Source organism: Cherax quadricarinatus, chromosome 1, assembly GCF_038502225.1.
Source record: "Cherax quadricarinatus isolate ZL_2023a chromosome 1, ASM3850222v1, whole genome shotgun sequence".
NCBI lineage: Eukaryota > Metazoa > Arthropoda > Malacostraca > Decapoda > Parastacidae > Cherax > Cherax quadricarinatus.
This window is the reverse complement of record NC_091292.1, coordinates 84,315,470-84,329,108: the sequence shown is the minus strand read 5'-3', so window position 1 is coordinate 84,329,108 and position 13,639 is coordinate 84,315,470. Positions and strand designations below refer to the sequence as shown.

Genomic DNA, 13,639 nt, shown 5'->3' with positions numbered 1-13,639 from the left:
TCACTCTTACCTCGTGTACCTGTCACCAGCACTTCTCCCACCTCACCTTTCCCTTGGCCACCTAGCACCTCCCCGCTCTACCTTGCCTCTCGTCACCCAGCACCTCCCCGCCCTTCCCCGCTCGTTGCACGAGAGCACCTCCCCGCTCGTTGCATACCAGCACCTCCCCGCTCGTTGCATGCCAGCACCTCCCCGCTCGTTGCATGCCAGCACCTCCCCGCTCGTTGCATACCAGCACCTCCCCGCTCGTTGCATACCAGCACCTCCCCGCTCGTTGCATGCCAGCACCTCCCCGCTCGTTGCATACCAGCACCTCCCCGCTCGTTGCATGCCAGCACCTCCCCGCTCGTTGCATACCAGCACCTCCCCGCTCGTTGCATCCCAGCACTTCCCCGCTCGTTGCATACCAGCACCTCCCCGCTCGTTGCATGCCAGCACCTCCCCGCTCGTTGCATACCAGCACCTCCCCGCTCGTTGCATGCCAGCATCTCTCCGCTCGTTGCATACCAGCACCTCCCCGCTCGTTGCATGCCAGCACCTCCCCGCTCGTTGCATACCAGCACCTCCCCGCTCGGTGCATACCAGCACCTCCCCGCTCGTTGCATACCAGCACCTCCCCGCTCGTTGCATACCAGCACCTCCCCGCTCGTTGCATGCCAGCACCTCCCCGCTCGTTGCATACCAGCACCTCCCCGCTCGTTGCATACAAGCACCTCCCCGCTCGTTGCATGCCAGCACCTCCCCGCTCGTTGCATACCAGCACCTCCCCGCTCGTTGCATGCCAGCACCTCCCCGCTCGTTGCATGCCAGCACCTCCCCGCTCGTTGCATACCAGCACCTCCCCGCTCGTTGCATGCCAGCACCTCCCCGCTCGTTGCATACCAGCACCTCCCCGCTCGTTGCATACCAGCACCTCCCCGCTCGTTGCATACCAGCACCTCCCCGCTCGTTGCATACCAGCACCTCCCCGCTCGTTGCATGCCAGCACCTCCCCGCTCGTTGCATACCAGCACCTCCCCGCTCGTTGCATACCAGCACCTCCCCGCTCGTTGCATGCCAGCACCTCCCCGCTCGTTGCATGCCAGCACCTCCCCGCTCGTTGCATGCCAGCACCTCCCCGCTCGATGCATGCCAGCACCTCCCCGCTCGTTGCATACCAGTACCTCCCCGCTCGTTACATACCAGCACCTCCCCGCTCGTTGCATGCCAGCATCTCCCCGCTCGTTGCATGCCAGCACCTCCCCGCTCGTTGCATACCAGCACCTCCCCGCTCGTTGCATTCTAGGACCTCCCCGCTCATTGCATGCCAGCACCTCCCCGCTCGTTGCATGCCAGCACCTCCCCGCTCGTTGCATGCCAGCACCTCCCCGCTCGTTGCATACAAGCACCTCCCCGCTTGTTGCATACCAGCACCTCCCCGCTCGTTGCATGCCAGCACCTCCCCGCTCGTTGCATGCCAGCACCTCTCAGCCCCTCTTCACTCGCTTCACGATAGTATCTCCCCTGCCCCCTCATCGCTAGCTTCACGGCAGCACCTCCTCCCCCCTCCTGGTTCGATTCACGCCAGCACTTCCCCGTCCCTCCTCGCTCGCTTCACGGCAGCACCTCCTCCCCCCTCCTGGTTCGATTCACGCCAGCACTTCCCCGTCCCTCCTCGCTCGCTTCACGGCAGCACCTCCCCACCCCTCCTCGCTCGCTTCACGGAAGCACCTCCTCGCCCCTTCTGGTTCGCTTCACGACATCACCTCCCCGTCCCTCCTCCCTCGCTTCACGGCAGCACCTCCCCGTCCCTCCTCGCTCGCTTCACGGCAGCACCTCCTCGCCCCTCCTGGTTCGCTTCACGGCAGCACCTCCCCACCCCTCCTGGCTAGCTTCACGGCAGCACCTCCCCGCCCCTCCTGGCTCGCTTCACGCCATCACCTCCCCGCCCCTCCTGGCTAGCTTCACGGCCGCACCCCCCCCGCCCCTCCTGGCTAGCTTCACGGCAGCACCCCCCCCGCCCCTCCTGGCTAGCTTCACGGCAGCACCCCCCCCGCCCCTCCTGGCTAGCTTCACGGCAGCAACTCCCCACCCCTCCTGGCTAGCTTCACGGGAGCACCTCCCCGCTCCTCCTGGCTAGCTTCACAGCAGCACCTCCCCGCCCCTCCTACCTAGATTCACGGCAGCACCTCCCCCCGGCTAGCTTCACGGGAGCACCTCCCCGCCCCTCCAGGCTTGCTTCACGCCATCACCTCCCCGCCCCTCCTCGCTCGCTTCACGGCAGCACCTCCCCGCCCCTCCTGGCTAGCTTCACGCCAGCACCTCCCCACCCCTCCTGGCTAGCTTCACGCCAGCACCTCCCCACCCCTCCTGGCTAGCTTCACGGTAGCACCTCCCCGCCCCTCCTGGCTAGCTTTACAGGAGCACCTCCCCACCCCTCCTGGCTAGCTTCACGGTAGCACCTCCCCGCCCCTCCTGGCTAGCTTCACGGTAGCACCTCCCCGCCCCTCCTGGCTAGCTTCACGGTAGCACCTCCCCGCCCCTCCTGGCTAACTTCACGGTAGCATCTCCCCGCCCCTCCTGGCTAACTTCACGGTAGCACCTCCCCGCCCCTCCTGGCTAACTTCAAGGTAGCATCTCCCCGTCCCTCCTGGCTAGCTTCACGGCAGCACCTCCCCGCCCCTTCTGGCTAGCTTCACGGTAGCACCTCCCCGCCCCTCCTGGCTAGCTTCACGGTAGCACCTCCCCGCCCCTCCTGGCTAACTTCACGGTAGCATCTCCCCGCCCCTCCTGGCTATCTTCACGGTAGCACCTCCCCGCCCCTCCTGGCTAGCTTCACGGTAGCACCTCCCCGCCCCTCCTGGCTAACTTCACGGTAGTACCTCCCCGCCCCTCCTGGCTAACTTCACGGTAGCACCTCCCCGCCCCTCCTGGCTAGCTTCACGGTAGCACCTCCCCGCCCCTCCTGGCTAGCTTCACGGTAGCACCTCCCCGCCCCTCCTGGCTAACTTCACGGTAGCACCTCCCCGCCCCTCCTGGCTAGCTTCACGGTAGTACCTCCCCGCCCCTCCTGGCTAACTTCACGGTAGCACCTCCCCGCCCCTCCTGGCTAACTTCACGGTAGCACCTCCCCGCCCCTCCTGGCTAGCTTCACGGTAGCACCTCCCCGCCGCCCCTCGCTGCACGCCAGCACTAGCTAGCCACCAACCTCAGCCAGTGCTGGTCGAGGCGTGTAAGAGGTGATACATTCTTGCCGCTGCTCTCCTACACCGTCTGCACCTTCACCTTCTCATCCATCTAGGAAGCCTTGACATGGTAAGTAATATCGTTTTTATTTTCCCTTTTTTAGTACATTTACCTGCTTATTTTTTGCTAATATAAGTAATTCAAGTTAATTAAAGCCTTGTTTATATCTTGTGTCAGTCATTGTGTAAAATTTGGTTTGTTATACCTGCATGTTGATCTAATGGGCGATTTAGCAAGTTTACGAGACGAATATTTGAGTTGGTCTTAACATCTAAGGGTTATAATAACCATAATTTTTAAAGGGGTGGACCGGAAAGCCAGTGGAAGGTCTCGGTCAGATGACCAAAAGCTCTAGCTGCGGGCCATCATATGACTAAGACCTGCTTCAAGAAACATTCGTCTTGTTTCCTGACACACCTTTCCTAGCCTAACCTGACAAACCTTTCCTAGCCTAACCTGACAAACCTTTCCTAGCCTAACCTGACAAACCTTTCCTAGCCTAACCTGACAAACCTTTCCTAGCCTAACCTGACAAACCTTTCCTAGCCTAACCTTACCTAACCTAGCGTTTTTGCTTAAGAATTCTGAATGAGTTTTTACAAGTTATGAGTTTAATGTTAATATACCACGACTCATTTCATAGCGTGGCCCCCCTCAAGGGAGGTTCCTTGACGGTGGTGAGGGGCTCTTGATCTAGGGAATTGGATCTGTGCTCCAGTTCCCTGAATTGAGACTGAATACCTTCCATCCCCCCCACATGCACTGTATAATCCTACGGGTTTAGTGCTCCCCCATAATTATAATTATAATCATAGCGTGGCCCTTAGCAATACCTTTATGGTTAAGTAGGTCACAGTCTCTGTTCCATAAAGAACTGCCCTGAGATATCGACCGTAAACGTACTTACCCGAGTGTAAAGTCGAGCTACAGAGTCCTAGAGCTTTCAATTTTGTCAAGAATTCCCGGTGTGACGAGCGTCCAGCAACGTACTTGATCAAAGGCACCAGCAACTTCCAGTGCCACTACACAACTGATCTTGGATTTATCCAGTGGTGAGTGCCACCTAGTTGAGAGGTTCAACAGGTTACCTAGAAGACTATCTTTCCTGAACCCATATTGACAGTCGCATAGTAGCGATTAACAGTAAAAATATAACAATTCTGACATTTACTGGGAGATTTCTATATTCTGTAAAATAATATACCAGAAATTGCAGATCTGGAGGATATGCGGATAACTTTCACTGTCCCCATCAAATCATACACTTGTAAATCACATACACCATCCTAGAAGAAAATGCAGGATAAAATATACATAATCGCCCTGGAACAACTAGTTCCAAATATGCACACTGAAATTAGTCCTCATTAAAACAAGAGGTTTGATAAACTGCCAAAAACTGAGGTATATTAAGTGCTTTAACAGTATACTCAGTAAGAGTAAAAGTTCAAAGGCTTTTCAAGACTTTCACTTCAAAAATAAAGCGACAATAACAACAGATTTGCGTCTTCATGAGGGACTGTAACAAGTACCTTCAGGAAGTTTCCGATCATCTGAGCTGGATGGCTACGTTGAGTTGTGATGAATGGTTTGAAAAACCGACAAGTTGAATATTGAGACACTTATGCAACATATGGGAATCTTTATTCAGGAAACGTATCGCCACAGAGTGGCTTCATCAGTCCAATACAAAATAGAAAGGTATAAGGAGAGGAGGAGTTTGAGGTAATCAGTCCCTCAGCCTGGAGTCGATGTGTTCAGTCCGTCAATCTTGTAGAATGTACAGCATAGGGCCGAAGACGTGGCTTATATACTGTAGTCAGGTGAGGCGAAGCAGGAGGAGGCGGGGTCATAGTGATACAATCCACTAGTCGAAGTAGGTCTTCGTCCTAAGGTTGAACTCAAGGCTGAGGGACTGATTACCTCAAACTCCTCCTCTCCTTACATCTTTCTACTTTGTATTGGACTGATGAAGCCACTGTGTGGCGATACGTTTCCTGAATAAAGATTCACATATGTTGCATAAGTGTCTCAATCTTCTACGTTGAGTTGCATGTAACAGAGCACTAATAGTCTGAGCGATCCGGCCATCAACTAGGAGGTCTTGATGATCAGGAAGCAGGAGCAGCCATGATTCCTGATGCCCTCAACAGGCGAACGGTAGAACTCTTCTACCACTAAACCTTCAACCACTATACAATCTTCCCTTCAACCATTCTCCCTGCAGTCCTCCACCGACCTTTCCAGCATTCCACGATCTTCCCCTCCACCTTACCAACATTCAACTACCCTCCTCTCCACCTTCCTATCATTCCACTACCCTCCCTCCACTCTACTATCATTCTACTACCCCCTCCACTTTACCAGCATTCCACTACCCTCCTCCACCTTGCCATCATTCCACTACCCTCCTCCACCTTGCCATCATTCCACTACCCTCCTCCACCTTGCCATCATTCCACTACCCACTACACTCACGCACACAACCACCTGTAAAGTTGGAGGTATTTGTATGGTCAATAATCCTTACTCACACGCACATCTATACAAACTCCTCCTCCTACTCCTACTTTCAGTAATAATTCTAAAAATAATAGCCTTCAAGTGTAAATGCACTGTGAGGTGTATAATCGTGTATAATCTGAGTTTCCTTTTATCTACATTCTGTAGAGTAAAGTCTCCCTGACTGATGGTGGACGACAAACACCACCCTTAATGGCCCTTTGTGTAGCCGATAGGTTTAAAACCTATTATACCAACCATGTAAGTAGGGATTCTTCAAGTCGTACATACATTCAATACATACATTCTTCTGGGATAAGCAGCGCTGTATGGCCCTTGTGGTTTAGCGCTTCTTTTTTTATTATAATAATAATCTTCTGAGATAAAGACGTGCAACTTAAAGGTGCGCAGTTTAATGCCTCACCACTGATGTCCTTGGTGACATCCGTATTTATACGTCAAGAATAAAAAGACACAATACCGTGGCTGGAACAATACACAAATAACCTGCACATAGGAGAGAGAAAACACTTTGTGTCTAGTTAATGATCCAAATACGACCGAAACGTCGCCCTAAGTTATTTGCATGTTTATACGTGTTGAGTGTCATCGTGTGTAGACAGCTGCACAGTCCTGATCCTGGGGATTAGAAACATCCGTGGCACTTAGAAATTGACCGTAGTGGGCGTGGAGCCTTCATTTCGGGGTCTTGATCCAAGGAAATGGATTTATCGTCACTTTCCATGGATCAAACGTGAATGCCTCCCATTCCCCAAATGCTATATATATATTCCGGGGATCAACGCCCCCGCAGCCCGGTCCATGACCAGGCCTCCCGGTGGATCAGGGCCTGATCAACGAGGCTGTTACTGCTGCCCGCACGTAGTCCGTCGTACAAACTACAGCCCGTCTGATCCAGCAATGACTTTAGGTATCTGTCCAGCTCCCTCTTGAAGACAACCAGGGGCCTATTAGTAATTCCCCTTATGGCTGGTGGGAGGCTGTTGAACAGTCTTGGGTCCAGGATACTTATTGTGTTTTCTCTCAGTGTACCAATGGCGCCCCTATTTTTCAGTGGGGGTATGTTGCATAGCCTACCAAGTCTTTTGTTGTCGTAGGGAATGATTTCTGTGTGAAGATTAGGGACTAGTCCCTCCAATATTCCAGGTGTAGAGTATGATGTATCTCTCTCGCCTGCACTCTAGTGGGTACAAGTCAAGTGCTTCCAAGCGTCCCCAGTAGTTAAAGTAATTGATTGAGCTTATATGTGCAGTAAAGGTTCTCTGTACACTCTCTAAATCAGCAATTTCACCTGCCTTGAATGGGAATGTTAATGTACAGCAGTATTCCAGCCGAGAGAGAGCAAGTGATTTAAAAACGATCATCAGTGGCTTGGCATCTCATGTCTTGAATGTTCTCATTATTCATCCTATCAGTTTCCTCGCAGATGTGATAGTGGCATTGTTGTGGTCCTTGAAGGCGAGATCTTCGGACATTACCACACCCAGGTCCTTCACATTACTTTTCCGCTCTATTGTGTGATTGGAGTTTGTAGTATACTCAGTTCTAGTTATTATTTCCTCCAGTTTTCCATAACGTAGTAGTTGGAATTTGTCTTCATTGAACATCATATTGTTCTCCGTTGCCCATTGGAAAACTTGGTTTATATCTTCTTGGAGATTTGCCGTGTCCTCAATGTGTCCTAGTATCGTCTACTATGGTTTACATCTCTGCCTATGTCTGATGTGAGGATGAGGACCAGGATAGGGACGAGTACTGTGCCTTGTGGAACAGAGCTATTCACTATAGCAGCTTCCGATTTAACTCTGTTTACCTCTACTCTTTGTGTGCGATTGGTTAGAAAGTTGAAGATCCATCTGCCCACTTTGCTGGTTATCCTTTTAGCACGCATTTTGTGTGCTATTACACCATGATTGCACTTGCCAAAGGCTTTTTCAAAATCTGTGTATACTACATCTGCATTCTGTTTGTTTTCCAGTGCATCCAAGATCATATCATAGTGGTTCAGTAGCTGCGAGAGGCAGGAGCGACCTGCTCTGAACCCATGTTACCCTGGATTGCGCAGTTTTTGGGGAGCCCAAGTTGTTTGCAATCCTGCTTCTTAGAACTCTTTTAAAGATTTTTATGAAGTGGGACGTTAAAGCTATTGGTCTACAGTTCTTAGATATTGCTTTGCTGCCACTTTTATGAAGTGGGGCTATATCTGTTGTTTTTAGTGACTGTGGAATCTCACCTGTGTCTATGATCCTTCTCCTTCTGTATACTTACGTCACTGTCCAAAATACATGTCGTCACCTCATCATAATCATAATTATATCGAGACAATGAGGCAGTTGTACATACAGTCATGGAGAACAATGACAGTAATACTGGGAGGAGGACGTTTGTGATGTGTATGCCGTTCCGCAGTTATATACTGTGTTAGCATCTTTAGTGTATATAAACTGTGTATATAAACTGTGTATATGTACTGTGTATATAAACTGAGAACTGTATCTGTGTATATACACTATATATTTAGTGTATATACCCCAAGAAGTATCACTGTGTATACCCAGTGTTTCCTTTGACCCTAAAATAAATATGAAGTTCTCTTGGTATTAACGAACTGTGGTTTTATCAGTTTGTATATCAGGACAAACTTCTGTCTCCTGCTGTATTTCTGCCACTGGTACTAACCTATTGATGTATTTGATAATTAACCTTTGAGTTCTGCTGTGCCTACTTACCACGTCGCTCTGGGTTTGTGAGAGTGAGAGGGTTTGGTTTAAGAATAGGAGAAGTGGGAGACAAAAGAAAAAAAGACCTTTAGAGAGAGAGAGAGAGAGAGAGAGAGAGAGAGAGAGAATGTTTATGATGATGAAGCTTCCCTTTGACCCTTGCCTCTCCATTCCTCTGACAGACTAGAGAGTGCAGTTCTAGGTCTGGTGTTCTGATCTCAGATATGGTGCCCGCTTACTCCTCCTCCCCTTCCCTTCCCAGCACAACTGGATTTTCTGGTACCTCATTGTTTAGTTAGTTTGATGTGTTTATTATGCACCCCATACCCATCCTGTGGGCGGTAGTCACCCCATACCCATCCTGTGGGCGGTAGTCACCCCATACCCATCCTGTGGGCGGTAGTCACCCCATACCCATCCTGTGGACGGTAGTCACCACATACCCATCCTGTGGGCGGTAGTCACCCCATACCCATCCTGTGGGCGGTAGTCACCCCATACCCATCCTGTGGACGGTAGTTACCCCATACCCATCCTGTGGGTGGTAGTCACCCCATACCCATCCTGTGGACGGTAGTTACCCCATACCCATCCTGTGGGTGGTAGTCACCCCATACCCATCCTGTGGACGGTAGTTACCCCATACCCATCCTGTGGGTGGTAGTCACCCCATACCCATCCTGTGGACGGTACTTACCCCATACCCATCCTGTGGGTGGTAGTCAAAAGATTACAGAGGTACATAATGGGTCCAGGGACTGGGCACCAAAGTTTTGATAGCTGAGCAAGTTACAGAGGTAATGAATCATGTAAGTAAATTTACTTACTTACGTTTATACATGGCTACAATCATGAACAAATTATAGTGTAATAAGCAATTCACACTTCCACACCCGGTCACAACTGTAATGAGTTATTGGTGCAAATATTAATTTTTGGGTCACACACACACACACACACACACACACACTGGGAGAGTGACCCAGTAGCGGCCAGTGAAGAGGCGGGGCCAGGAGCTATGACTCGACCCTTGCAACCACAACTAGGTGAGTACAACTAAGTATACACACGCACACACACACACACACACACACACACACACACACGTGGTAATGCTATATTTACAGGGAGCAAAGTCAGGGTATTTTTCCAAAATGGTCTGTAATATACCACTGTGGATAAAATACTTTGACATTTTTGAACATTTCTGAGTGGGTTGTCTCTGAATTCATTAATATTTTCGCACTCCAGTACATAATAACGCAAGGTTAGAGTATTTGCGCACAACCAAACGGCACCTGATTCGATCATTGAGATGGACGAGTCCTGTGCTTGGGATAGGGTCCATACTTATCCTGATAAGAGCCTTTTTATCTAAGGAACTGGAGCTACCCTCCTATTCTATGACTCAGATTTGGTTACCTTCCATTCTTCAGGCGTTGTATGACTTACCTACGGATTTACCGCTTCATCTTGTTTAAACAACCCCTGGAAATAAAGCACATACAGAGTCAGATATTTATTTATTGAAGGAGACTTTACGCCACTGGTGTTTCCTTCACTCCTAATATAGGATAACAGAAAACAAAGTCCATATATTACAGAAGAGACGTCAGACATGAACTAAAAAGAGAGGTAGATCGGTGAGGTCACAGGTGTGAAGAGTGGCCGTGTGCGCCATGCCACCTGATGCCGGTGTCCTAGGATTATTGTGGGAAGAATACTGAAGATGCTAAAATTTCATGAATTTTGAGTGACAGTGTCTGAAATAGCAACCAATGAAGGTTCAAAGCACCAGTCTTCATAAACCCTTTTCTTTGAGCATTTCCGCTCCTCCACCTCATGATATGACCACTGGTGCTGCGGTGTTGCATTGTTCATGTCATCACGGCTGCAGGCATATTTGTGTTCCTTAAAACAAATATGTCTGCATGGTTCTGACTCTTTTCCCTGACTGTTTCGACGGTGTTGGCTGGTTTCGACTTAACCGAGTCTCTGACAGTGGCCGTGGAATTGACTGTTATTTTCATATTACTGCCCGGTGAGTGCTGGAGAAATTTGATGGCCGCGCTGCTGACGAGGACGACTTTGTACCTTACCTGGTAGACGTTCTCTCTATTGCGTCTTTGTTGCTGTCTCTGGTGACGTGGAAGGCATGCATTTTACACTGGAGAGACAAAGTGTGATTAGAGCTGAAACTTTTCGAGGACGTACGTGATTTACTTACACTCCAATTCAGAAAAAAAGGATGTGCTGGGTATTCTATAAACCCTAACAAAGAAACCTAAGATGATGCCCCTCTTGGTATAATGACTGTTTCCTGTATTCACTAAATGTCAGTCTGTTTCCGCTAGTGTACTGTAGGACGTCCAGGAATGGCAGTCCGTTGTCATTCTCCTCTAGTGTGAATTACGTTTAATGTTGTTGAAGGTGATGAAGATATTTTGTATAATGAGTTTCTTGAGGAAGCTGATTATTGCATCGTCAACATAGAATAGGCACGTTATGGTGTTTGATATGGCTGGAAGAATGTGGAACAGACTCGAGATGCTCCATATAACCGAAACAAGCCATCGCCATTGAAACCATTACCAGAGTGTAGAGGATCCTTTGCAGAGGATGCAACAAGATCTGCATTGGGAGAAGAGCTAGAACCATAGCAAACATGCTAAAGAACTCAAATATACCTTCAGCCTTGATGACGTGAGCAATGTATGTGCATCATCGCAGCACATATGATCATATGAGGTGGGGAGAGCAGAATGATCCTGATTCTACCTAACCATAACACTGCCGTCAAGTAATGTGCTGAATACGGCCCCTCCTCCACCTCCTCTGTGACATGTGACCTCGTCGATCTACTCGTCTATTTAGGTCGCATCCGACGTTTCTTAGCTATATATACTGTGTTCTGAGCCACTGGTGGTGAAAAATATCTTTTTGAATGTGCATATATCTTTATGCTCACAATATGTCGATGTTGATATACCTGCACTTATACAATATACAACCAGTCCTAAACGAAGGCTCTTTTTTTTTTTACATCGGCTGAAGACCATTGTTAAAGCGACGGTCTCCAGCCCTTAATCCGTGAGGGTTATTCAGAGCAAGGAGTGATGGAGGCTCTATCCTCCGGCCGTTAATTGCGGTTTGATCTATAACCAGTCAGCCTTACAATCAGGTGGGATCTTCAGGGCATCAGTGTTAAGGTATCACTGTAGGTTCTCTCAGCTAGCCTGACTTGCGACAACGGACGGACGGACGAACGGACGGATGCACTCTGTGTTGAACCACTAATAAAAGCGGCCCTGAGACCCTTGATGTACACTCAGCTGTTTCATGTGTCCCTTGATAAAAACCACAGTAATGCCATATAGACAACTGCTCTCACAGCTATGTTGTGTTTTCTCTTACTGGCTCCTGGAATATACACATAGATACACGTGTGTATATCTGTGTGTATACACCGTGATGTGTGTATATCTGTGTGTATACACCGTGATGTGTGTATATCTGTGTGTATACACCGTGATGTGTGTATATCTGTGTGTATACACCGTGATGTGTGTATTTGTGTGTATACAACAAAGTGTCTTTGTATATAAAGTTATAAACATTGACGTGTGTATCAGTGTATATTAACTATGATACGTGTATGTTTCATTATTCTTTACAGTAGGAGTGAAAGATGCATGAATAATAATAATAATAATAATTATTATTATTATTATTATTATTATTATTATTATTATTATTATTATTATTATTATTATTATTATTATTATTATTATTGACAGTGTAGACCAACCTTTCTCCCTTTGTCTCCCTTGATACTGTTAACAAGGCTCTTGTTCCATGAAACTTTGGGCTACCTTCCACTTCCTTGGAACAAGTGTGGCCCGGTGGCCTGGTGGCTAAAGCTCCCGCTTCACACACGGAGGGCCCGGGTTCGATTACCGGCGGGTAGAAAAATTTCGACATATTTCCTTACACCTGTTGTCCTGTTCACCTAGCAGCAAATAGGTACCTGGGTGTTAGTCGACTGGTGTGGGTCGCATCCTGGGGGACAAGATTAAGGACCCCAATGGAAATAAGTTAGACAGTCCTCGATGATGCACTGACTTTCTTGGGTTATCCTGGGTGGCTAACCCTCCGGGGTTAAAAATCCGAACGAAATCTTATCTCTTATCTTAAACACGATTGCCTGGCGGCTTTAGCGCTTCATCGTCCTACTGTTATCTGTAATAATGAGTGTGTGAGGCGATCCATGAATGCCATATCGCCTTCTGTTGGCACCCAGCCTTCTGTTGATACCCAGCCTTCTGTTGGCACCCAGCCTTCTGTTGATACCCAGCCTTCTGTTGATACCAAGCCTTCTGTTGGCACCCAGCCTTCTGTTGATACCCAGCCTTCTGTTGGCACCCAGCCTTCTGTTGGCTCCCAGCCTTCTGTTGGGGCCCAGCCTTCTGTTGGCACCCAGCCTTCTGTCGATACCCAGCCTTCTGTTGATACCCAGCCTTCTGTTGACACCCAGCCTTCTGTTGATACCCAGCCTTCTGTTGGCATCCAGCCTTCTGTTGGCACCCAGCCTTCTGTTGGCACCCAGCCTTCTGTTGGCGCCCAGCCTTCTGTTGATACCCAGCCTTCTGTTGGCACCCAGCCTTCTGTTGGCACCCAGCCTTCTGTTGGCGCCCAGCCTTCTGTTGATACCCAGCCTTCTGTTGGCACCCAGCCTTCTGTTGGCGCCCAGACTTCTGTTGGCACCCAGCCTTCTGTTGGCGCCCAGCCTTCTGTTGGCACCCAGCCTTCTGTTGGCACCCAGCCTTCTGTTGATACCCATCCTTCTGTTGGCACCCAGCCTTCTGTTGGCACCCAGCCTTCTGTTGGCACCCAGCCTTCTGTTGGCACCCAGCCTTCTGTTGGCGCCCAGCTTTCTGTTGGCACCCAGCCTTCTGTTGATACCCAGCCTTCTGTTAGCACCCAGCCTTCTGTTGATACTCAGCCTTCTGTTGGCACCCAGCCTTCTGTTGGCACCCAGCCTTCTGTTGGCACCCAGGCTTCTGTTGGCTCCCAGCCTTCTGTTGGCACCCAGGCTTCTCTTGGCGCCCATCCTTCTGTTGGCGCCCAGCCTTCTGTTGGCACCTACCCTTCTGTTGGTACCCAGTCTTCTG

General features: G+C 49.5%; 1 protein-coding gene across 3 annotated transcripts in view; it reads left to right on the top strand.

The window, feature by feature from the left end:
• Positions 1-3,158: 3,158 nt before the first annotated feature.
• LOC128685744 (inactive CLIP domain-containing serine protease A28) overlaps positions 3,159-13,639 on the top strand; it is a 66,007-nt gene continuing 55,526 nt past the window's right edge. For all 3 annotated transcript variants that reach the window (XR_011391795.1, XM_070083408.1, XM_070083416.1), the window contains exon 1: positions 3,159-3,294. Coding sequence is in view for 2 of the 3 variants with exons in the window: in XM_070083408.1 (XP_069939509.1) it covers positions 3,292-3,294 (3 nt within the window). In the remaining variant the exon portion in view is untranslated. The remainder of the gene's footprint in view (positions 3,295-13,639) is intronic.